Consider the following 27,724-nt stretch of genomic DNA (forward strand, 5'->3'; position numbering starts at 1 on the left):
ACTCAGCCCTCTCCTGCTCTTCTCTTCTCTCTCATGGTTCCTACAGCTCTCTGCCTCTATTAGGGACTCAGCCCCTCTCCTGCTCTTCTCTTTTCTCTCATGGTTCCTACAGCTCTCTGCCTCTATTAGGGACTCAGCCCCTCTCCTGCTCTTCTCTTCTCTCTCATGGTTCCTACAGCTCTCTGCCTCTATTAGGGACTCAGCCCTCTCCTGCTCTTCTCTCTCATGGTTCCTACAGCTCTCTGCCTCTACTAGGGACTCAGCCCCTCTCCTGCTCTTCTCTTCTCTCTCATGGTTCCTACAGCTCTCTGCCTCTATTAGGGACTCAGCCCTCTCCTGCTCTTCTCTTCTCTCTCATGTTTCCTACAGCTCTCTGCCTCTATTAGGGACTCAGCCCTCTCCTGCCTCTATTCTCTCTCATGGTTCCTACAGATCTCTGCCTCTATTAGGGACTCAGCCCTCTCCTGCCTCTCTTTTCTCTCTCATGGTTCCTACAGCTCTCTGCCTCTATTAGGGACTCAGCCCTCTCCTGCTCTTCTCTTTTCTCTCATGGTTCCTACAGCTCTCTGCCTCTATTAGGGACTCAGCCCTCTCCTTCCCCTCTCTTCTCTCTCATGGTTCCTACAGCTCTCTGCCTCTATTAGGGACTCAGCCCCTCTCCTGCTCTTCTCTTCTCTCTCATGTTTCCTACAGCTCTCTGCCTCTATTAGGGACGCAGACCTCTCCTGCTCTTCTCTTCTCTCTCATGGTTCCTACAGCTCTCTGCCTCTATTAGGGACTCAGCCCCTCTCCTGCTCTTCTCTTTTCTCTCATGGTTCCTACAGCTCTCTGCCTCTATTAGGGACTCAGCCCTCTCCTGCTCTTCTCTTCTCTCTCATGGTTCCTACAGCTCTCTGCCTCTATTAGGGACGCAGACCTCTCCTGCTCTTCTCTTCTCTCTCATGGTTCCTACAGCTCTCTGCCTCTATTAGGGACTCAGCCCCTCTCCTGCTCTTCTCTTCTCTCTCATGGTTCCTACAGCTCTCTGCCTCTATTAGGGACTCAGCCCCTCTCCTGCTCTTCTCTTCTCTCTCATGGTTCCTACAGCTCTCTGCCTCTATTAGGGACTCAGCCCCTCTCCTGCTCTTCTCTTCTCTCTCATGGTTCCTACAGCTCTCTGCCTCTACTAGGGATTCAGCCCCTCTCCTGCTCTTCTCTCTCATGGTTCCTACAGCTCTCTGCCTCTACTAGGGACTCAGCCCCTCTCCTGCTCTTCTCTTCTCTCTCATGGTTCCTACAGCTCTCTGCCTCTATTAGGGACTCAGCCCTCTCCTGCTCTTCTCTTCTCTCTCATGTTTCCTACAGCTCTCTGCCTCTATTAGGGACTCAGCCCTCTCCTGCCTCTATTCTCTCTCATGGTTCCTACAGATCTCTGCCTCTATTAGGGACTCAGCCCTCTCCTGCCTCTCTTTTCTCTCTCATGGTTCCTACAGCTCTCTGCCTCTATTAGGGACTCAGCCCTCTCATGCTCTTCTCTTCTCTCTCATGGTTCCTACAGCTCTCTGCCTCTATTAGGGACTCAGCCCCTCTCCTGCTCTTCTCTTCTCTCTCATGGTTCCTACAGCTCTCTGCCTCTATTAGGGACTCAGCCCCTCTCCTGCTCTTCTCTTTTCTCTCATGGTTCCTACAGCTCTCTGCCTCTATTAGGGACTCAGCCCTCTCCTGCTCTTCTCTTCTCTCTCATGTTTCCTACAGCTCTCTGCCTCTATTAGGGACTCAGCCCCTCTCCTGCTCTTCTCTTTTCTCTCATGGTTCCTACAGCTCTCTGCCTCTATTAGGGACTCAGCCCTCTCCTGCTCTTCTCTTCTCTCTCATGGTTCCTACAGCTCTCTGCCTCTATTAGGGACTCAGCCCCTCTCCTGCTCTTCTCTTCTCTCTCATGGTTCCTACAGCTCTCTGCCTCTATTAGGGACTCAGCCCTCTCCTGCGCTTCTCTTCTCTCTCATGGTTCCTACAGCTCTCTGCCTCTATTAGGGACTCAGCCCCTCTCCTGCGCTTCTCTTCTCTCTCATGGTTCCTACAGCTCTCTGCCTCTATTAGGGACTCAGCCCTCTCCTGCTCTTCTCTTCTCTCTCATGTTTCCTACAGCTCTCTGCCTCTATTAGGGACTCAGCCCTCTCCTGCCTCTATTCTCTCTCATGGTTCCTACAGATCTCTGCCTCTATTAGGGACTCAGCCCTCTCCTGCCTCTCTTTTCTCTCTCATGGTTCCTACAGCTCTCTGCCTCTATTAGGGACTCAGCCCCTCTCCTGCTCTTCTCTTCTCTCTCATGGTTCCTACAGCTCTCTGCCTCTATTAGGGACTCAGCCCCTCTCCTGCTCTTCTCTTCTCTCTCATGGTTCCTACAGCTCTCTGCCTCTACTAGGGACTCAGCCCCTCTCCTGCTCTTCTCTTCTCTCTCATGGTTCCTACAGCTCTCTGCCTCTATTAGGGACTCAGCCCTCTCCTGCTCTTCTCTTTTCTCTCATGGTTCCTACAGCTCTCTGCCTCTATTAGGGACTCAGCCCCTCTCCTGCTCTTCTCTTCTCTCTCATGGTTCCTACAGCTCTCTGCCTCTACTAGGGACTCAGCCCCTCTCCTGCTCTTCTCTTCTCTCTCATGGTTCCTACAGCTCTCTGCCTCTATTAGGGACTCAGCCCCTCTCCTGCTCTTCTCTTCTCTCTCATGGTTCCTACAGCTCTCTGCCTCTACTAGGGACTCAGCCCCTCTCCTGCTCTTCTCTTCTCTCTCATGGTTCCTACAGCTCTCTGCCTCTATTAGGGACTCAGCCCCTCTCCTGCTCTTCTCTTCTCTCACATGTTGGTGTGATGAGTTATGACTGTAGGGATCAGGAGTGCTGAGGTTGCATTTCTTCAACCAACGACGTGTGTGTGTGTGTGTGTGTGTGTGTGTGTGTGTGTGTGTGTGTGTGTGTGTGTGTGTGTGTGTGTGTGTGTGTGTGTGTGTGTGTGTGTGTGAGAGAGAGAGAGGGGTGTCATTATGCACTACAGCCTGTTAATAATGAATGTATCACATCTAATACATTGCTGGCACTCAGCTGTGCTTCAGAGAGAGAGAGAGAGAGAGAGGGGTCAGAGCAGGGGTCATTCTGCACTACAGTATGTTAATAATGAATATATCACAATGCTGGCACTCAGCTGTGCTTCATACCGAACTACAACCCCTTGTCCCTTGTATTATAAATGATGTTCATTAATCATCATGTCTCATCTGCTTCCTTCCCCAGGAAAAGCTGGACTTGGGGCCAAAGAAGGAGGTGGACGGGATGGGTGTTCCTGACATCAAGTATGGGGACTCCGTGTGTTATGTCCAACATGTGGACACCTGTCTGTGGCTCACCTACCAGGCCATGGACGCTAAGTGTGCACGCATGGGCGGCGTGCAGAGGAAGGTACAGCACATCTCCTCTCTGCTCCTCTGACCCACAATACAGTACTGCCCTTAACATACAGCACATCACTGTCTCCTCTGCTCTCTGCTCCTCTGACCCACAACACAGTACAGCCCTTAACATACAGCACATCACTGTCTCCTCTCTGCTCCTCTGACCCACAATACAGTACAGCCATTAACATACAGCACATCACTGTCTCCTCTACTCTCTGCTCCTCTGACCCACAATACAGTGCAGCCATTAACATACAGCACATCACTGTCTCCTCTCTGCTCCTCTGACCCACAATACAGTACAGCCCTTAACATACAGCACATCACTGTCTCCTCTCCTCTCTGCTCCTCTGACCCACAATACAGTACAGCCATTAACATACAGCACATCACTGTCTCCTCTCTGCTCCTCTGACCCACAATACAGTACAGCCATTAACATACAGCACATCACTGTCTCCTCTCTGCTCCTCTGACCCACAATACAGTACAGCCATTAACATACAGCACATCACTGTCTCCTCTACTCTCTGCTCCTCTGACCCACAATACAGTGCAGCCATTAACATACAGCACATCACTGTCTCCTCTCTGCTCCTCTGACCCACAATACAGTACAGCCCTTAACATACAGCACATCACTGTCTTCTCTCCTCTCTGCTCCTCTGACCCACAATACAGTACAGCCATTAACATACAGCACATCACTGTCTCCTCTCTGCTCCTCTGACCCACAATACAGTACAGCCCTTAACATACAGCACATCACTGTCTCCTCTGCTCTCTGCTCCTCTGACCCACAATACAGTACAGCCATTAACATACAGCACATCACTGTCTCCTCTCCTCTCTGCTCCTCTGACCCACAATACAGTACAGCCCTTAACATACAGCACATCACTGTCTCCTCTGCTCTCTGCTCCTCTGACCCACAATACAGTACAGCCCTTAACATACAGCACATCACTGTCTCCTCTCCTCTCTGCTCCTCTGACCCACAATACAGTACAGCCCTTAACATACAGCACATCACTGTCTCCTCTCCTCTCTGCTCCTCTGACCCACAATACAGTACAGCCCTTAACATACAGCACATCACTGTCTCCTCTCCTCTCTGCTCCTCTGACCCACAATACAGTACAGCCCTTAACATACAGCACATCACTGTCTCCTCTCCTCTCTGCTCCTCTGACCCACAATACAGTACAGCCATTAACATACAGCACATCACTGTCTCCTCTGCTCTCTGCTCCTCTGACCCACAATACCCCATAATGACATTACAATACCCCATAATGACATGACAATACCCCATAATGACATGACAATACCCCATAATGACATTACAATACCCCATAATGACATGACAATACCCCATAATGACATCACAATACCCCATAATGACATCACAATGACATCACAATACCCCATAATGACATCACAATACCCCATAATGACATCACAATACCCCATAATGACATCACAATACACCATACTGACATCACAATACCACATAATGACATCACAATACCCCATAAGGACAAAGCAAAAAAAAAAAAAGTTTTAGAAATTTTTGCAAATGTATAAAAAAACACAACTGAAATTTTACATTTAAATAAGTTTTCAGACCCTTTACTCAGTACTTTGTTGAATAACCTTTGGAAGAGATTACAGCTTTGAGTCTTCTTGGTTAGGACGCTACAAACTTGGCACACCTTTATTTGGGGAGTTTTTCCCATTCTTCTCTGCAGATCCTCTCAAGCTCTGTCAGGTTGGATGTGGAACCTCGCTGCACAGCTATTTTCAGGTCTCTCCAGAGATGTTCGATGGGGTTCAAGTTTGGGCTCTGGCTGGGCCACTCAAGAGCATTCAGGGACTTGTCCAAAGCCACTCCTGCGTTGTCTTGGCTGTGTGGTTTGGTCGTAGTCCTATTGGAAGGTGAACCTTCACCCCAGTCTGAGGTCCTGAGAACCCCGGAGCACCAACCACCATAATGTTTCACCGTAGGGATGGTGCCGGGTTTCCTCCAGACGTGATGCTGCCACCACCATGCTTCACCGTAGGGATGGTGCCTGGTGTCCTCCAGACGTGATGCTGCCACCACCATGCTTCACCGTAGGGATGGTGCCTGGTTTCCTCCAGACGTGATGCTGCCACCACCATGCTTCACCGTAGGGATGGTGCCGGGTTTCCTCCAGACGTGATGCTGCCACCACCATGCTTCACCGTAGGGATGGTGCCTGGTGTCCTCCAGACGTGATGCTGCCACCACCATGCTTCACCGTAGGGATGGTGCCTGGTTTCCTCCAGACGTGATGCTGCCACCACCATGCTTAACCGTAGGGATGGTGCCTGGTGTCCTCCAGACGTGATGCCAAGAGGGTTGTCATGTGTTTTTTTTACTGAGGACTGGCTTCCATCTGGTCACTCTACCATAAAGCTTCTCCCATCTCCATAGAGGAACTCTGTAGCTCTGTCAGAGTGACCATCGGGTTCTTGGTCACCTCCCTGACCAAGGCCCTTCTCCCTGAATGCTCAGTTTGTCTGGGTGGCCAGCTCTAGGAAGAGTCTTGGTGGTTCCACGTTTTTTCCATTAAAGAATGATGGAGGCCACTGTCTCGGGGAGATCTTTCAATGCTACCGAAATGTGTTGGTACTCTTGCCCAGATCTGTGCCTCGACACAATCCTGTCTCTGAGATCTACGGACAATTCCTTCAACCTCATGGCTTGGTTTTTGCTCTGAAATGCACAGTCGGACTCCAATCAAGTTGTAGAAACATCTCAAGGATGATCAATGTTAACAGGATCCCCCGAATCTCATAACTATTATTGTAAATAAGGTTTTTCAGTTTTTTCTTGTTTTTATACATTTCCAAACATTTCTAAAACACTTTTTTTTTTTTGCTTTGTCATTATTTGGTATTATGTGTAGATTAATTAGGAACATTTTCAAATGTAATCCATGTTTAGGCTGTGGGAAAAGGAGTGGGCATCAACCTGCAGCACCAGAGGTGAACCACTCTCATCAGAAGATCTAAAACATAGCCTGCGTCCCAGCTTCAACCCTATTCACATTAGTGCACTTCATAGGGCACTACTTTTGACCAGGGCTCATAGGGCTCTGTTCAAAAGTAGTGCACTTCATAGGGAATAGGTATAGGACCCTGCCGAGTCCCCAGTCAATCAATCAATAAAATATATTTATAAAGCCCTTTTTACATCAGCTGAAGTCTCAAAGTGCTGTACAGAAGCCCCAAACAATGCAGGTGTAGAAGCAATGCAGGTGTAGAGGGCTAGGAAAAACTCCCTTGAAAGCCAGGGACCTAGGAAGAAACCTAGAGAGGAACCAGGCTATGAGGGGTAGCAAGTCCTCTTCTGGCTGTGCAAAGTTATCTATAGAGGATACTGTAGGACCCAGCCTGGTCCCTAGGAGAAGTTATCTAGAGGGGATACTGTCGGACCCAGCCTGGTCCCTAGGAGAAGGTGTCTGGTCTCAGCTCGTCTCCATGGTTTCCTCAGCCGGTCGACTAACATCCCGGCGTCCAGCAGGAGCAGTTATGACTCACAGACTTTTATAAATGTCTTCCTAACGAGCTCTTCTCAATCAGCTCCAGGCCGTCTCGCTGGAATAAAACCATTAAGCTGCGCTTATCATATAATTAAAGCCATTAGGCTAAGCTAACCGTGTCAGAAACACACTCATTCTGATGAATAAAACCATTAGCATTATTATGCTAAGCTAACAGTGTCAAATAGCCAGCCGTTCTGTCTCCCCGTTTGTGTATGTGACATTTATCAATTCAGAAAGATGGGTTTTCAGACAGGGATATGTTCTGATGAGAGAGGTTCAGTTTAACCTCTGAGTCGTGTGAATTTGTAGTATGGTGTAATGATGTTTTCGGCGTAGCCATTATGCTAAGCTAACTGTGTCAGAAACCTCCCGTTCTTTCTCAATGCTCAGCTAACTGTGTCAGAAACCTCCCGTTCTGTCTCAATGCTAAGCTAACAGTGTCAGAAACCTCCCGTTCTGTCTCAATGCTAAGCTAACAGTGTCAGAAACCTCCCGTTATGTCTCAATGCTCAGCTAACAGTGTCAGAAACCTCCCGTTATGTCTCAATGCTAAGCTAACAGTGTCAGAAACCTCCCGTTATGTCTCAATGCTAAGCTAACTGTGTCAGAAACCTCCCGTTCTGTCTCAATGCTAAGCTAACAGTGTCAGAAACCTCCCGTTCTGTCTCAATGCTCAGCTAACTGTGTCAGAAACCTCCCGTTCTGTCTCAATGCTAAGCTAACAGTGTCAGAAACCTCCCGTTCTGTCTCGATGCTAAGCTAACAGTGTCAAAGCTAACCGTGTCAGAAAACCTCTCCCGTTCTGTCTCAGTGTCTGCAGAACGTGACGATGTGTCTGTTTCAGGCCATCATGCACCACGAGGGTCACATGGACGATGGGTTGACCCTGTCCCGCTCGCAACACGAGGAGTCCCGTACCGCACGGGTCATACGCAGTACCGTCTTCCTGTTCAACCGATTCATCAGGTGGGGACACACAGTACACACTGGTCTAGGTGAAACATGGAGACACACAGTACACACTGCTCTAGGTGAAGCATGGAGACACACAGTACACACTGCTCTAGGTGAAACATGGGGACACACAGTACACACTGCTCTAGGTGAAGCATGGAGACACACAGTACACACTGCTCTAGGTGAAACATGGAGACACACAGTACACACTGCTCTAGGTGAAGCATGGAGACACACAGTACACACTCCTCTAGGTGAAGCATGGAGACACACAGTACACACTGCTCTAGGTGAAGCATGGAGACACACAGTACACACTGCTCTAGGTGAAACATGGGGACACACAGTACACACTGCTCTAGGTGAAGCATGGAGACACACAGTACACACTGCTCTAGGTGAAACATGGGGACACACAGTACACACTGCTCTAGGTGAAGCATGGAGACACACAGTACACACTGCTCTAGGTGAAGCATGGGGACACACAGTACACACTGCTCTAGGTGAAGCATGGAGACACACAGTACACACTGCTCTAGGTGAAGCATGGGGACACACAGTACACACTGCTCTAGGTGAAGCATGGAGACACACAGTACACACTGCTCTAGGTGAAACATGGAGACACACAGTACACACTGCTCTAGGTGAAGCATGGGGACACACAGTACACACTGCTCTAGTTGAAACATGGGGACACACAGTACACACTGCTCTAGGTGAAACATGGAGACACACAGTACACACTGCTCTAGGTGAAACATGGAGACACACAGTACACACTGCTCTAGGTGAAGCATAGAGACACACAGTACACACTGCTCTAGGTGAAGCATGGAGACACACAGTACACACTGCTCTAGGTGAAGCATGGAGACACACAGTACACACTGCTCTAGGTGAAGCATGGAGACACACAGTACACACTGCTCTAGGTGAAACATGGGGACACACAGTACACACTGCTCTAGGTGAAGCATGGAGACACACAGTACACACTGCTCTAGGTGAAGCATGGGGACACACAGTACACACTGCTCTAGGTGAAGCATGGGGACACACAGTACACACTGCTCTAGGTGAAGCATGGGGACACACAGTACACACTGCTCTAGGTGAAGCATGGAGACACACAGTACACACTGCTCTAGGTGAAGCATGGAGACACACAGTACCCACTGCTCTAGGTGAAGCATGGGGACACACAGTACACACTGCTCTAGGTGAAGCATGGAGACACACAGTACACACTGCTCTAGGTGAAGCATGGAGACACACAGTACACACTGCTCTAGGTGAAGCATGGGGACACACAGTACACACTCCTCTAGGTGAAGCATGGAGACACACACTGCTCTAGGTGAAGCATGGGGACACAAAGTACACACTGCTCTAGGTGAAGCATGGAGACACACAGTACACACTGCTCTAGGTGAAGCATGTAGACACACAGTACATACTGCTCTAGGTGAAACATGGAGACACACAGTACACACTGCTCTAGGTGAAGCATGGAGACACACAGTACATACTGCTCTAGGTGAAGCATGGAGACACACAGTACACACTGCTCTAGGTGAAACATGGAGACACACAGTACACACTGATCTAGGTGAAACATGGAGACACACAGTACACACTGCTCTAGGTGAAGCATGGAGACACACAGTACACATTGCTCTAGGTGAAGCATGGAGACACACAGTACACACTGCTCTAGGTGAAACATGGAGACACACAGTACACACTGCTCTAGGTGAAACATGGAGACACACAGTACACACTGCTCTAGGTGAAGCATGGAGACACACAGTACACACTGCTCTAGGTGAAACATGGAGACACACAGTACACACTGCTCTAGGTGAAACATGGGGACACACAGTACACACTGCTCTAGGTGAAGCATGGAGACACACAGTACACACTGATCTAGGTGAAGCATGGAGACACACAGTACACACTGCTCTAGGTGAAACATGGAGACACACAGTACACACTGCTCTAGTTGAAGCATGGAGACACACAGTACACACTGCTCTAGGTGAAGCATGGAGACACACAGTACACACTGCTCTAGGTGAAGCATGGAGACACACAGTACACACTGCTCTAGGTGATACATGGAGACACACACTGCTCTAGGTGAAACATGGAGACACACAGTACACACTGCTCTAGGTGAAACATGGAGACACACAGTACACACTGCTCTAGGTGAAACATGGAGACACACAGTACACACTGCTCTAGGTGAAACATGGAGACACACAGTACACACTGCTCTAGGTGATACATGGAGACACACAGTACACACTGCTCTAGGTGAAACATGGGGACACACACTCCTCTAGGTGAAACATGGAGACACACACTACTCTAGGTGAAACATGGGGACACACACTCCTCTAGGTGAAACATGGAGACACATACTGCTCTAGGTGAAACATGGGGACACACAGTACACACTCCTCTAGGTGAAACATGGAGACACACACTCCTCTAGGTGCAACATGGGGACACACACTGCTCTAGGTGAAACATGGGGACACACAGTACACACTCCTCTAGGTGAAACATGGGGACACACACTCCTCTAGGTGAAACATGGAGACACACACTACTCTAGGTGAAACATGGGGACACACACTCCTCTAGGTGCAACATGGGGACACACACTGCTCTAGGTGAAACATGGGGACACACAGTACACACTCCTCTAGGTGAAACATGGGGACACACACTCCTCTAGGTGAAACATGGAGACACACACTACTCTAGGTGAAACATGGGGACACACACTCCTCTAGGTGAAACATGGGGACACACTCCTCTAGGTGAAACATGGGGACACACACTCCTCTAGGTGAAACATGGGGACACACACTCCTCTAGGTGAAACATGAGGACACACACTCCTCTAGGTGAAACATGGAGACACACACTGCTCTAGGTGAAACATGGAGACACACAGTCCTCTAGGTGAAACATGGAGACACACAGTACACACTCCTCTAGGTGAAACATGGAGACACACAGTACACACCCCTCTAGGTGAAACATGGGGACACACACTCCTCTAGGTGAAACATGGAGACACACACTGCTCTAGGTGAAACATGGAGACACACACTCCTCTAGGTGAAACATGGAGACACACACTCCTCTAGGTGAAACATGAGGACACACACTCCTCTAGGTGAAACATGGAGACACATACTGCTCTAGGTGAAACATGGAGACACACAGTACACACTCCTCTAGGTGAAACATGGAGACACACACTCCTCTAGGTGAAACATGGGGACACACACTCCTCTAGGTGAAACATGGAGACACACAGTACACACCCCTCTAGGTGAAACATGGGGACACACACTCCTCTAGGTGAAACATGGAGACACACACTCCTCTAGGTGAAACATGGAGACACACACTCCTCTAGGTGAAACATGGAGACACACACTCCTCTAGGTGAAACATGGGGACACACACTCCTCTAGGTGAAACATGGAGACACACAGTACACACTCCTCTAGGTGAAACATGGAGACACACACTCCTCTAGGTGAAACATGGAGACACACACTCCTCTAGGTGAAACATGGAGACACACAGTACACACTCCTCTAGGTGAAACATGGAGACACACACTCCTCTAGGTGAAACATGGGGACACACACTCCTCTAGGTGAAACATGAGGACACACACTCCTCTAGGTGAAACATGGAGACACACACTGCTCTAGGTGAAACATGGAGACACACAGTCCTCTAGGTGAAACATGGAGACACACAGTACACACTCCTCTAGGTGAAACATGGGGACACACACTCCTCTAGGTGAAACATGAGGACACACACTCCTCTAGGTGAAATATGAGGACACACACTCCTCTAGGTGAAACATGGAGACACACACTCCTCTAGGTGAAACATGGAGACACACACTCCTCTAGGTGAAACATGGAGACACACAGTGCACACTCCTCTAGGTGAAACATGGAGACACACACTCCTCTAGGTGAAACATGGGGACACACACTCCTCTAGGTGAAACATGGGGACACACACTGCTCTAGGTGAAACATGGAGACACACACTGCTCTAGGTGAAACATGGAGACACACACTCCTCTAGGTGAAACATGGGGACACACACTGCTCTAGGTGAAACATGGAGACACACACTCCTCTAGGTGAAACATGAGGACACACAGTACACGCATACAGTATACTACACACACACAGTAGACTACATACACAGATACAGTAGCCTACACAGATACAGTAGCCTACACAGATACAGTAGACTACACAGATATATACAGTAGCCTACACAGACAGATACAGTAGACTACACAGATACAGTAGACTACACAGACAGATACAGTAGCCTACACAGACAGATACAGTAGGCTACACAGATACAGTAGACTACACATACAGATACAGTAGCCTACACAGATACAGTAGCCTACACAGATACATTAGCCTACACAGATACAGTAGACTACACAGACAGATACAGTAGACTACACAGACAGATACAGTAGCCTACACAGATACAGTAGCCTACACAGACAGATACAGTAGCCTACACAGATACATTAGACTACACAGACATATACAGTAGCCTACACAGATACATTAGCCTACACAGACAGATACAGTAGACTACACATACAGATACAGTAGACTACACATACAGATACAGTAGACTACACATACAGATACAGTAGCCTACACAGATACAGTAGACTACACATATACAGTAGCCTACACAGATACATTAGCCTACACAGACAGATACAGTAGACTACACATACAGATACAGTAGACTACACATACAGATACAGTAGACTACCCATACAGATACAGTAGCCTACACAGACAGATACAGTAGCCTACACATACAGATACAGTAGACTACACATACAGATACAGTAGACTACACAGATACAGTAGACTACACAGATACATTAGCCTACACAGATACAGTAGATTACACAGACAAATACAGTAGCCTACACAGATACAGTAGCCTACACAGATACATTAGCCTACACAGATACAGTAGATTACACAGACAGATACAGTAGCCTACACAGACGGATACAGTAGACTACACAGACATATACATTAGCCTACACAGATACAGTAGCCTACACAGATACAGTAGCCTACACAGACAGATACAGTAGACTACACATACAGATACAGTAGACTACACAGACAGATACAGTAGCCTACACAGACAGATACAGTAGACTACACAGACATATACAGTAGCCTACACATATACAGTAGCCTACACAGACAGATACAGTAGCCTACACAGACAGATATAGTAGCCTACACAGACAGATACAGTAGACTACACAGACAGATACAGTAGAATACACAGACAGATACAGTAGCCTACACATACAGATACAGTAGCCTACACAGACAGATACAGTAGCCTACACAGACAGATACAGTAGCCTACACAGACAGATACAGTAGAATACACATACATATACAGTAGCCTACACAGACAGATACAGTAGCCTACACAGACAGATACAGTAGCCTACACAGACAGATACAGTAGCCTACACAGACAGATACAGTAGACTACACAGACAGATACAGTAGCCTACACATACAGATACAGTAGACTACACAGACAGATACAGTAGAATACACAGGCAGATACAGTAGCCTACACAGATACAGTAGCCTACACAGATACATTAGCCTACACAGACACTGCATGATGTGTTGCTTGTCCTGTGGAAATCTTGACTTTACACTTAAGTTGGATCAATCGAACCGTTGGATCAATATGTGAAATGAGACATTTTACACTTTACATCTGAGTCAACGTCTTCTTCTCTCTGTGTACCAGGGGCCTGAACACCCTCAGTAACGTCTCTCTCTCTCTTTCTCTCTCTCTCTCTCTCTCTCTCTCTCTCTCCCTCTCTCTCTCTGTGTTCCAGGGGTCTGGACACCCTCAGTAACGTCTCTCTCTGTGTTCCAGGGGTCTGGACACCCTCAGTAACGTCTCTCTCTCTGTGTTCCAGGGGTCTGGACACCCTCAGTAAAAAAGGAAAGACCTCGACACTCGACCTGCCGATCGAGTCGGTCAGTTTGAGTCTGCAGGATCTGATTGGCTACTTCCAGCCTCCTGACGAGCACCTGGAGCACGAGGACAAACAGAACCGCCTCCGAGCCCTAAAGAACCGACAGAACCTCTTCCAGGAAGAGGTAGAGAACAAAGAGCATGCTGGGGGTTATATTCCACATCATCAGGGACAGGGGGAAGACCATCACAAAAACAGCCATTTACTTACTTGGGCCTCATTGTGCCAAGTGGTGCGTAAAGCCTTGATTACGTCCCTCCATTTCTTCCTGTCCAGGGATATTTTAGTGTTTCACTCTAGAGAGCAGTCATGACACTGCAGATCACATCTCTGTCTCTCTGTCTCTCCTGTTAGAGAGCAGTCATGACACTGCAGATCACATCTCTGTCTCTCTGTCTCTCCTGTTAGAGAGCAGTCATGACACTGCAGATCACATCTCTGTCTCTCTGTCTCTCCTGTTAGAGAGCAGTCATACCACTGCAGATCACATCTCTGTCTCTCTCTTTCTCCTGTTAGAGAGCAGTCATAACACTGCAGATCACATCTCTGTCTCTCCTGTTAGAGAGCAGTCATAACACTGCAGATCACATCTCTGTCTCTCCTGTTAGAGAGCAGTCATAACACTGCAGATCACATCTCTGTCTCTCCTGTTAGAGAGCAGTCATACCACTGCAGATCACATCTCTGTCTCTCTGTCTCTCCTGTTAGAGAGCAGTCATAACACTGCAGATCACATCTCTGTCTCTCCTGTTAGAGAGCAGTCATAACACTGCAGATCACATCTCTGTCTCTCCTGTTAGAGAGCAGTCATAACACTACAGATCACATCTCTGTCTCTCCTGTTAGAGAGCAGTCATAACACTACAGATCACATCTCTGTCTCTCCTGTTAGAGAGCAGTCATAACACTGCAGATCACATCTCTGTCTCTCCTGTTAGAGAGCAGTCATAACACTACAGATCACATCTCTGTCTCTCCTGTTAGAGAGCAGTCATAACACTACAGATCACATCTCTGTCTCTCCTGTTAGAGAGCAGTCATAACACTGCAGATCACATCTCTGTCTCTCTGTCTCTCCTGTTAGAGAGCAGTCATAACACTACAGATCACATCTCTGTCTCTCCTGTTAGAGAGCAGTCATAACACTGCATATCACATCTTTGTCTCTCCTGTTAGAGAGCAGTCATAACACTACAGATCACATCTCTGTCTCTCCTGTTAGAGAGCAGTCATAACACTGCAGATCACATCTCTGTCTCTCTGTCTCTCCTGTTAGAGAGCAGTCATAACACTGCAGATCACATCTTTGTCTCTCCTGTTAGAGAGCAGTCATAACACTACAGATCACATCTCTGTCTCTCCTGTTAGAGAGCAGTCATAACACTGCAGATCACATCTCTGTCTCTCTGTCTCTCCTGTTAGAGAGCAGTCATAACACTGCAGATCACATATCTGTCTCTCTGTCTCTCCTGTTAGAGAGCAGTCATACCACTGCAGATCACATCTCTGTCTCTCTGTCTCTCCTGTTAGAGAGCAGTCATACCACTGCAGATCACATCTCTGTCTCTCTGTCTCTCCTGTTAGAGAGCAGTCATACCACTGCAGATCACATCTCTGTCTCTCTGTCTCTCCTGTTAGAGAGCAGTCATAACACTGCAGATCACATCTCTGTCTCTCTGTCTCTCCTGTTAGAGAGCAGTCATGACACTGCAGATCACATCTCTGTCTCTCTGTCTCTCCTGTTAGAGAGCAGTCATGACACTGCAGATCACATCTCTGTCTCTCCTGTTAGAGAGCAGTCATGACACTGCAGATCACATCTCTGTCTCTCCTGTTAGAGACCAGTCATAACACTGCAGATCACATCTCTGTCTCTCCTGTTAGAGAGCAGTCATAACACTACAGATCACATCTCTGTCTCTCCTGTTAGAGAGCAGTCATAACACTGCAGATCACATCTCTGTCTCTCTGTCTCTCCTGTTAGAGAGCAGTCATAACACTGCAGATCACATCTCTGTCTCTCCTGTTAGAGAGCAGTCATAACACTGCAGATCACATCTCTGTCTCTCTGTCTCTCCTGTTAGAGAGCAGTCATAACACTGCAGATCACATCTCTGTCTCTCTGTCTCTCCTGTTCGAGAGCAGTCATAACACTGCAGATCACATCTCTGTCTCTCTGTCTCTCCTGTTAGAGAGCAGTCATAACACTGCAGATCACATCTTTGTCTCTCCTGTTAGAGAGCAGTCATACCACTGCAGATCACATCTCTGTCTCTCTGTCTCTCCTGTTAGAGAGCAGTCATACCACTGCAGAACACATCTCTGTCTCTCCTGTTAGAGAGCAGTCATAACACTGCAGATCACATCTCTGTCTCTCCTGTTAGAGAGCAGTCATGACACTGCAGATCACATCTCTGTCTCTCTGTCTCTCCTGTTAGAGAGCAGTCATGACACTGCAGATCACATCTCTGTCTCTCTGTCTCTCCTGTTAGAGAGCAGTCATACCACTACAGATCACATCTCTGTCTCTCCTGTTAGAGAGCAGTCATAACACTGCAGATCACATCTCTGTCTCTCCTGTTAGAGAGCAGTCATGACACTGCAGATCACATCTCTGTCTCTCTGTCTCTCCTGTTAGAGAGCAGTCATGACACTGCAGATCACATCTCTGTCTCTCTGTCTCTCCTGTTAGAGAGCAGTCATGATACTGCAGATCACATCTCTGTCTCTCTCTTTCTCCTGTTAGAGAGCAGTCATAACACTGCAGATCACATCTCTGTCTCTCCTGTTAGAGAGCAGTCATAACACTACAGATCACATCTCTGTCTCTCTGTCTCTCCTGTTAGAGACCAGTCATAACACTGCAGATCACATCTCTGTCTCTCCTGTTAAATGAAGTGTTCGACCGCGTCTGTACTGATGTGCTGTGTAGGGCACCAGCTGGTGTAAAGCACTGTGTTTCTGCAGTAGTGGGGAGCCAGATGGTGTCCCCTGGGCATTAACTTAATATACTAGTTGTCTCACGGTTAGTTGTGTTGTGAGGATCGACCTCCCTGACCCTCGACCCGACACTTCCCTGTAATTCCCTGTTTAAAGTCAGCAGTGCAGAGTATCGTTCAGGTCTCATCAGTGTCATGATGCAGGGACTAGACTGCTCTGCTTTGGCCTGTTCATGGTTTTCACAGCGCCTCTAAACATTCACTAATCTACTACAGACCATGTAAACATCAACATGTCGCTACTAAATGTGTATGATGATATATTATGATACACTATGAAACACTATGATACACTATGATATACTACGAAACACTATGATATACTAATGTACACTATCATACACTATGATACACTATGATACACTACGATACACTATGATACACTACGATACACTATGTATGATGATATATTATGATACACTATGATACACTATTATACACTATGATACACTATGATACACTATGCATGATGATATATTATGATACACTACAATACACTATGATATACTATGATATACTATGTATGATGATATATTATGATACACTATGATACACTATTATACACTATGATACACTATGATACACTACGGTACACTATGCATGATGATATATTATGATACACTATGAAACACTATGATACACTATGATATACTACGAAACACTATGATATACTAATGTACACTATCATACACTATGATACACTATGATACACTACGATACACTATGATACACTACGATACACTATGTATGATGATATATTATGATACACTATGATACACTATTATACACTATTATACACTATGATACACTATGTATGATGATATATTATGATACACTATGATATACTATGATATACTATGTATGATGATATATTATGATACACTACAATACACTATGATACACTACAATACACTATGATACACTATGATACACTATGATACACTACGATACACTATGATACACTACGATACACTATGTATGATGATATATTATGATACACTATGATACACTATTATACACTATGATACACTATGATACACTACGGTACACTATGCATGATGATATATTATGATACACTATGATATACTATTATACACTATGATACACTATTATACACTATGATACACTATGATACACTATGTATGATGATATATTATGATACACTACGATACAGTATGATACCCTATGATATACTATGATACACTATGTATGATGATATATTATGATACACTATTATACACTATGATACACTATGATACACTATGATACACTACGATACACTATTATACACTATTATACACTATGGTACACTATGCATGATGATATATTATGATACACTATGATACACTATGATACACTATTATACACTATGATACACTATGATACACTACGATACACTATGATACACTATGTATGATGATATATTATGATACACTATTATACACTATGATACACTATGATACACTATGTATGATGATATATTATGACACACTACGATACACTATGATACACTATGATATACTATGATACACTATGTATGATTATATATTATGATACACTACGATACACTATTATACACTATGATACACTATGATACACTACGGTTCACTGTGTATGATGATATTTTATGATACACTATGATACACTATGGTATACTATTATACACTATGTATGATGATATATTATGATACACTATGATACACTACGATACACTATGATACGCTATTATACACTATTATACACTATGATACACTATGATACACTATGATACACTATGTATGATGATATATTATGATACACTATGATAGACTATGTATGAGGATACACTATGATACACTATGATACACTATGATACACTATGATACACTATGATACACCATGATACACTATGATATACTATGTATGAGGATACACTATGATACACTATGGTACACTATGATACACTATGATACACTATGATACACCATGATACAATATGTATGATGATACACTATGATACACTATGATACACTATGATACAATATGTATGATGATACACTATGATACACTATGATACAATATGTATGATGATACACTATGATACACTATGATACACTATGATACAATATGTATGATGATACACTATGATACACTATGATACAATATGTATGATGATACACTATGATACACTATGATACACTATGTATGAGGATACTCCATGATATACTATGATACTCTATTTATTTTATTTTACTAGGCAAGTCAGTTATGAACAAATTCTTATTTTCAATGACGGCCTAGGAACAGTGGGTTAACTGCCTGTTCAGGGGCAATCCAATGCTCTAACCACAAGGCTACACTGCCGCCCCACTATGTATGATGATACACTATGATACACTATGTATGATGATACACAATGATACACTATGATACACTATGGTACACTATGATACACTATGTATGAAGATACACAATGATACACTATGATACACTATGGTACACTATGATACACTATGTATGATGATACACAATGATACACTATGGTACACTATGATACACTATGTATGATGATACACAATGATACACTATGATGCACTATGATACACTGTGATACACTATGATGCACTATGATACACTGTGATACACTATGATGCACTGTGTATGATGATACACTATGTTACACTATGTATGATGATACACTATGATACACTATGATACACTATGTATAATGATACACTGTGATACACTATGATACACTGTGATACACTATGTATGCAGATACACTATGATACACTATGATACACTATGATGCACTATGCATGAGGATACACAATGATACACAATGATACACTATGCTACACTATGATACACTATGATACACAATGTATGAGGATACACTATGATACACCATGATATACTATGTATGATGCTACACTATGATACACTGTGATACACTATGTATGATGATACGGTATGATACGCTATGATACACTATGTTTGAGGATACACTATGATACACCATGTTACACTATGTATGATGATACACTGTCATACACTATGATACACTATGTTACACTATGTATGATGATACACTATGATACACTATGAAACACTATGTATGATGATACACTGTGATACACTATGATACACTATGTTACACTATGCATGATGATACACTATGATACACTATGTTTGATGATACACTATGATACACTATGTATGATGATACTCTGTGATACACTATGATACACTATGTATGAGGATACACTATGATACACTATGATACACTATGTATGATGATACACTGTGATACACTATGATACACTATGTTACACTATGTATGATGATACACTATGATACACTATGAAACACTATGTTTGATGATACACTGTGATACACTATGATACACTATGTACGAGTATACACTATGATACACTATGTATGAGTATACACTATGATACATTATGATACACTTTGATACACTATGTATGATGATACACTATGATACACTGTGATACACTATGTATGAGGATACGGTATGATACACTATGTTACGCTATGATACACTGTGATACACTATGATACACTGTGTATGATGATACAATATGATACACTATGTATGAGGATACACTATGATACACTATGTTACACTATGATACACTATGATACACTATCAAACACTATGTGTGAGAATACACTATGATACACTACGATACACTGTGATACACTATGATACACTATGATACACTATGATACACTATTATACACTATTATACACTATGATACACTATGATACACTATGATACACTATGTATGATGATACACTATGATACACTATGTATGAGGATACACTATGATACACTATGATACACTATGATACACTTTGTATGATGATACACTATGATACACTATGATACACTATGATACACTATGTATGAGGATACACTATGATACACTATGATACACTATGATACACTATGATACACTATGTATGAGGATACACTATGATACACTATGAAACACTATGATACACTATGATACACTATGATACACTATGATACACTATGATACACTATGTATGAGGATACACTATTATACACTATGATACACTATGATACACTATGATACACTATGATACACTATGAAACACTATGATACACTATGATACACTATGATACACTATGATACACTATGTATGAGGATACACTATGATACACTATGATACACTATGAAACACTATGATACACTATGTATGAGGATCCACTATGATACACTATGATACACTATGGTACACTATGATACACTATGTATGAGGATACACTATGATACACTATGATACACTATGATACACTATGATACACTATGGTACACTATGATACACTATGATACACTATGTATGAGGATACACTATGATACACTATGATACACTATGTATGAGGATACATTATGATACACTATGATACACTATGTATGAGGATACACTATGATACACTATGTTACACTATGGTGCACTATGATACACTATGATACGCTATTATACACTATGGTGCACTCTGATACACTATGATACACTTTGTATGATGATACACTATGATATACTATGGTGCTCTATGATACGCTACGATACACTATGATACACTATGTATGATGATACACTATAATACACAATGATACACTATGATACGCTATGATATACTGTGATACACTATGATACACTATGATATACTGTGATACACTATGATGCACTATGATATAATGTGATACACTGTGATACACTATGATACACTATGATATACTGTGATACACTATGATACACTATGATATACTGTGATACACTGTGATACACTATGATACACTGTGATACACTATGATATACTATGATACACTATGTATGAAAATACACTATGATACACTATGATACATTATATATGAGGATACACTGTTTGTGTTTCTGCATGCATGATATGTTTAACATGACTCTCTCTTTCTCTCCCCCACCCCTCTCTCTCCTCTCTCCCTCCATCTCTCTCCCCCTCTCCCTCCCTCTCTCCCTCCCCCCCTTCCCTCCATCTCTCCCTCCATCTCTCCCCCCACCCCCCACCCCTCCCTCTCTCCTCCCTCCCCTCTCTCCCTCCCCCCTCCCTCCCTCTCTCTCCCTCCCTCTCTCCCTTTCCCTCCCTCCCTCCATCTCTCCCCCACCCCCACCTCTCTCCCCAGGGGATGATAAACCTGGTGTTGGAGTGTATCGATCGTCTCCACGTGTACAGCAGCGCGGCTCATTTTGCTGAGGTGGCGGGGAGGGAGGGCGGGGAGGCCTGGAGATCCACGCTGAACTCATTATATGAGCTCCTGGGTGAGGAGTGGAGCAGCTGAATACTGCAACCTCAGGGGCTTTAGAAACACACGCTGCCCAGTTCTCCAACAGCTCCTCCTGTACACTAACACCGCTTACACAGGGGGCCTGACCCCCCCCCAGCACAGAACTGTTACGCTGTACAACACTCATTAACATGTATCGCCAGGTTACACAGTCACTGACTGACAACAAGGAGGGAGGAGAGGAGGGAGGAGAGTAGATAAGAGGAGAGGAGGGAGGAGAGGAGAGGAGGGAGGAGTAGTGGAGGGAGGAGAGGAGGGAGGAGAGTAGATAAGAGGAGAGGAGGGATGGAGGAAGAGAGTAGAAAAGAGGAGGGAGAGGAGGGATGGAGAGAGGAGGGATGAGGGAGAGGAGGGAGGAGAGGAGAGGAGGAGGAGAGTAGATAAGAGGAGAGGAGGGATGGAGGGAAGAGAGTCGAGGGAGAGGAGAGTAGAAAAGAGGAGGGAGAGGAGGGATGGAGGGATGAAGGAGAGGAGGGAGGAGAGGAGAGGAGGGAGGAGTAGTGGAGGGAGGGAGGAGAGGAGGTTTTAGGCTGGGTTTCTGTACAGCACTTTGAGATATCAGCTGATGTACGAAGGGCTATATAAATACATTTGATTTGATTTGAGGAGAGGAGGGAGGAGAGGAGAGAGGAGTAGAGAAGAGGAGAGGAGGGAGGAGGAGCGGAGGGATGGAAACATCAACAGCAGCACAGCATACATCCTTAAATAACCGTCTGCTAGTTGGCACACTGTACTACCCTCTATGGTGGCTGGCTGACTGACTGATTAACTGACTGACTGATAAACTGACGAGTGGATTAACTGACTAGTTGATTAACTGACTGGCTGATTAACTGACTAGTTGATTAACTGACTGGCTGATTAACTGACTAGTTGATAACTGACTGGCTGATTAACTGACTGGCTGATTAACTGACTAGTTGATTAACTGGCTAGTTGATTAACTGACTAGTTGATTAACTGACTGCCTGATTAACTGACTGGCTGATTAACTGACTAGTTGATTAATTGACTGGCTGATTAACTGACTAGTTGATTAACTGACTAGTTGATTAACTGACTGGCTGATTAACTGAGTAGTTGATTAACTGACTGGCTGATTAACTGACTAGTTGATTAACTGACTAGTTGATCAACTGACTGGCTGATTAACTGCCTGGCTGACTGACTGGCTGATTAACTGACTGGCTGATTAACTGACTGGCTGATTAACTGGCTGGCTGATTAACTGACTGGCTGATTAACTGGCTGGCTGATTAACTGACTGGCTGATTAACTGACTAGTTGATTAACTGGCTGACTGGCTGATTAACTGACTGGCTGATTAACTGACTGGCTGACTGGCGGATTAACTGACTGGTTGATTAACTGACTGGCTCACTGGCTGATTAACTGACTGGCTGATTAACTGACTGGCTGATTAACTGACTGGTTGATTAACTGACTAGTTGATTAACTGACTAGTTGATTAACTGACTAGCTGATTAACTGACTAGTTGATTAATTGACTGGCTGATTAACTGACAAGTTGATTAACTGGCTAGTTGGTCAACTGACTGGCTGATTAACTGCCTGGCTGACTGACTGGCTGATTAACTGTATGGCTGACTGACTGCTGCTTAAAGCGGCAGCTGGGCTTCTGCCATGTGCTGCATCCACGTTGCTCCCTCAGCCCTCAGCCCTAACTGATGCTAATGGTTCCATGCTGCCTCGTTGCTCCATGCTGCCTCGTTGCTCCATGCTGCCTCGTTGCTCCCTCAGCCCTAACTGATGCTAATGGTTCAATGCTGCCTCATTGCTCCCTCAGCCCTAACTGATGCTAATGGTTCCATGCTGCCTCGTTGCTCCCTCAGCCCTAACTGATGCTAATGGTTCAATGCTGCCTCAGCCGTAACTGATCCTAATGGTTCCATGCTGCCCCGTTGCTTCCTCAGCCCTCAGCCCTAACTGATGCTAATGGTTCCATGCTGCCTCAGCCCTCAGCCGTAACTGATGCAAATGGTTCAATGCTGCCTCGTTGCTCCATGCTGCCTCGTTGCTCCCTCAGCCCTAACTGATTCTAGTGGTTCCATGCTGCCTTGTTGCTCCCTCAGCCCTAACTGATGCTAATGGTTCCATGCTGCGTCGTTGCTCCCTCAGCCCTAACTGATGCTAATGGTTCCATGCTGCCTCGTTGCTCCCTCAGCCCTAACTGATGCTAATGGTTCCATGCTGCCTCGTTGCTCCCTCAGCCCTAACTGATGCTAATGGTTCCATGCTGCCTCGTTGCTCCCTCAGCCCTAACTGATGCTAATGGTTCCATGCTGCCTCGTTGCTCCCTCAGCCCTAACTGATGCTAATGGTTCCATGCTGCCTCGTTGCTCCCTCAGCCCTAACTGATGCTAATGGTTCCATGCTGCCTCGTTGCTCCCTCAGCCCTAACTGATGCTAATGGTTCCATGCTGCCTCGTTGCTCCCTCAGCCCTAACTGATGCTAATGGTTCCATGCTGCCTCGTTGCTCCCTCAGCCCTAACTGATGCTAATGGTTCCATGCTGCCTCGTTGCTCCCTCAGCCCTAACTGATGCTAATGGTTCCATGCTGCCTCGTTGCTCCCTCAGCCCTAACTGATGCTAATGGATCCATGCTGCCTCGTTGCTCCCTCAGCCCTAACTGATGCTAATGGTTCCATGCTGCCTCGTTGCTCCCTCAGCCCTAACTGATGCTAATGGTTCCATGCTGCCTCGTTGCTCCCTCAGCCCTAACTGATGCTAATGGTTCCATGCTGCCTCGTTGCTCCCTCAGCCCTAACTGATGCTAATGGTTCCATGCTGCCTCGTTGCTCCCTCAGCCCTAACTGATGCTAATGGTTCCATGCTGCGTCGTTGCTCCCTCAGCCCTAACTGATGCTAATGGTTCCATGCTGCCTCGTTGCTCCCTCAGCCCTAACTGATGCTAATGGTTCCATGCTGCGTCATTGCTCCCTCAGCCCTCAGCCCTAACTGATGCTAATGGTTCCATGCTGCCTCGTTGCTCCCTCAGCCCTAACTGATGCTAATGGTTCCATGCTGCCTCGTTGCTCCCTCAGCCCTAACTGATGCTAATGGTTCCATGCTGCCTCGTTGCTCCCTCAGCCCTAACTGATGCTAATGGTTCCATGCTGCCTCGTTGCTCCCTCAGCCCTAACTGATGCTAATGGTTCCATGCTGCCTCGTTGCTCCCTCAGCCCTCAGCCCTAACTGATGCTAATGGTTCAATGCTGCCTCGTTGCTCCCTCAGCCCTAACTGATGCTAATGGTTCCATGCTGCCTCGTTGCTCCCTCAGCCCTAACTGATGCTAATGGTTCCATGCTGCGTCGTTGCTCCCTCAGCCCTAACTGATGCTAATGGTTCAATGCTGCCTCGTTGCTCCCTCAGCCCTAACTGATGCTAATGGTTCCATGCTGCCTCGTTGCTCCCTCAGCCCTCAGCCCTAACTGATGCTAATGGTTCAATGCTGCCTCGTTGCTCCCTCAGCCCTAACTGATGCTAATGGTTCCATGCTGCCTCGTTGCTCCCTCAGCCCTAACTGATGCTAATGGTTCCATGCTGCCTCGTTGCTCCCTCAGCCCTAACTGATGCTAATGGTTCCATGCTGCCTCGTTGCTCCCTCAGCCCTAACTGATGCTAATGGTTCAATGCTGCCTCGTTGCTCCCTCAGCCCTAACTGATGCTAATGGTTCCATGCTGCCTCGTTGCTCCCTCAGCCCTAACTGATGCTAATGGTTCCATGCTGCCTCGTTGCTCCCTCAGCCCTAACTGATGCTAATGGTTCCATGCTGCCTCGTTGCTCCCTCAGCCCTAACTGATGCTAATGGTACCATGCTGCCTCGTTGCTCCCTCAGCCCTAACTGATGCTAATGGTTCCATGCTGCCTCGTTGCTCCCTCAGCCCTCTAGAAACTCCAGATGCTGCAACTGAAGCTAGATGTGTCTCCGGCTGTCTTGTTGCTCTCACACTGTATTGTATTCTAATGACTGTACTGGAGCCAATGAAGGGAATATACTGCTTGTCAAAATGCACCTGTTCTGATTTTGAAGTCTGTTCCCTCATGTAACGTTTCTCCTTCTCTTGATCTCTCTGTCCACCTTTCTGGACCTCTCTCTTCACTCTATGTATCCCTCTCTCCATCCCTTTCTCCCCTAATCTCTCACAATGTCTCTGTATCTCTCTCCATCCCTTTCTCCCCTGATCTCTCACAATGTCTCTGTATCCCTCTCCATCCCTTTCTCCCCTAATCTCTCACAATGTCTCTGTATCTCTCTCCATCCCTTTCTCCCCTGATCTCTCACAATGTCTCTGTATCCCTCTCTCCATCCCTTTCTCCCCTGATCTCTCACAATGTCTCTGTATCCCTCTCCATCCCTTTCTCCCCTGATCTCTCACAATGTCTCTGTATCCCTCTCCATCCCTTTCTCCCCTAATCTCTCACAATGTCTCTGTATCTCTCTCCATCCCTTTCTCCCCTGATCTCTCACAATGTCTCTGTATCTCTCTCCATCCCTTTCTCCCCTGATCTCTCACAATGTCTCTGTATCCCTCTCTCCATCCCTTTCTCCCCTGATCTCTCACAATGTCTCTGTATCCCTCTCCATCCCTTTCTCCCCTAATCTCTCACAATATCTCTGTATCCCTCTCGCCATCCCTTTCTCCCTGATCTCTCACAATGTCTCTGTATCCCTCTCTCAATCTTTCACTCTCTCTTCCTCTCCTCTCCTCCCTCTTGTCCTCTAGCTGCGTTAATAAGGGGCAACAGGAAGAACTGTGCCCAGTTCTCCGGCTCGTTGGATTGGTTGATCAGCCGGTTGGAGAGACTGGAGGCCTCGTCTGGTATGTGATCTATAATCAATATATCCCTTTGACCCTCCTGTATGGCATTATCACATATCACTGTTGCAGCAGCATAGACAATCTGCAGTAGTGTCACTGTTACAGTATAGCAAGAGAGAGGGGGGAGAGAGAGACAGAGAATGAGGAGGGAGAGAGACAGAGAATGAGGAGGGAGAGAGGATGAGGAGAGAGAGAGAGAATGAGGAGGGAGAGAGACAGAGAATGAGGAGAGAGAGAGGGATGAGGAGAGAGAGAGAATGAGGAGGGAGAGAGACAGAGAATGAGGAGAGAGAGAGGATGAGGAGAGAGACAGAGAATGAGGAGAGAGAGAGAGGATGAGGAGAGAGAGAGAGAGAATGAGGAGGGAGAGAGACAGAGAATGAGGAGAGAGAGAGAGGATGAGGAGAGAGAGAGAGAATGAGGAGGGAGAGAGAC

General features: G+C 45.7%; 1 protein-coding gene across 1 annotated transcript in view; it reads left to right on the forward strand.

Annotated features, from left to right (window-relative positions):
• LOC135533405 (ryanodine receptor 2-like) overlaps positions 1-27,289 on the forward strand; it is a gene marked incomplete at its 3' end in the record, with an annotated part of 58,435 nt that extends 31,146 nt beyond the window's left edge. Inside the window, exons 5-9 of the mRNA XM_064960740.1 lie at positions 3,266-3,430; positions 7,843-7,964; positions 14,026-14,209; positions 22,281-22,416; positions 27,194-27,289. Of these exons, the coding sequence (XP_064816812.1) occupies positions 3,266-3,430; positions 7,843-7,964; positions 14,026-14,209; positions 22,281-22,416; positions 27,194-27,289 (703 nt within the window). The remainder of the gene's footprint in view (positions 1-3,265; positions 3,431-7,842; positions 7,965-14,025; positions 14,210-22,280; positions 22,417-27,193) is intronic.
• Between the last annotated feature and the right edge of the window lie 435 nt (positions 27,290-27,724).

This window comes from Oncorhynchus masou, unplaced genomic scaffold (genome assembly GCF_036934945.1).
Source record: "Oncorhynchus masou masou isolate Uvic2021 unplaced genomic scaffold, UVic_Omas_1.1 unplaced_scaffold_2361, whole genome shotgun sequence".
Classification (NCBI taxonomy): Eukaryota; Metazoa; Chordata; class Actinopteri; order Salmoniformes; family Salmonidae; genus Oncorhynchus; species Oncorhynchus masou.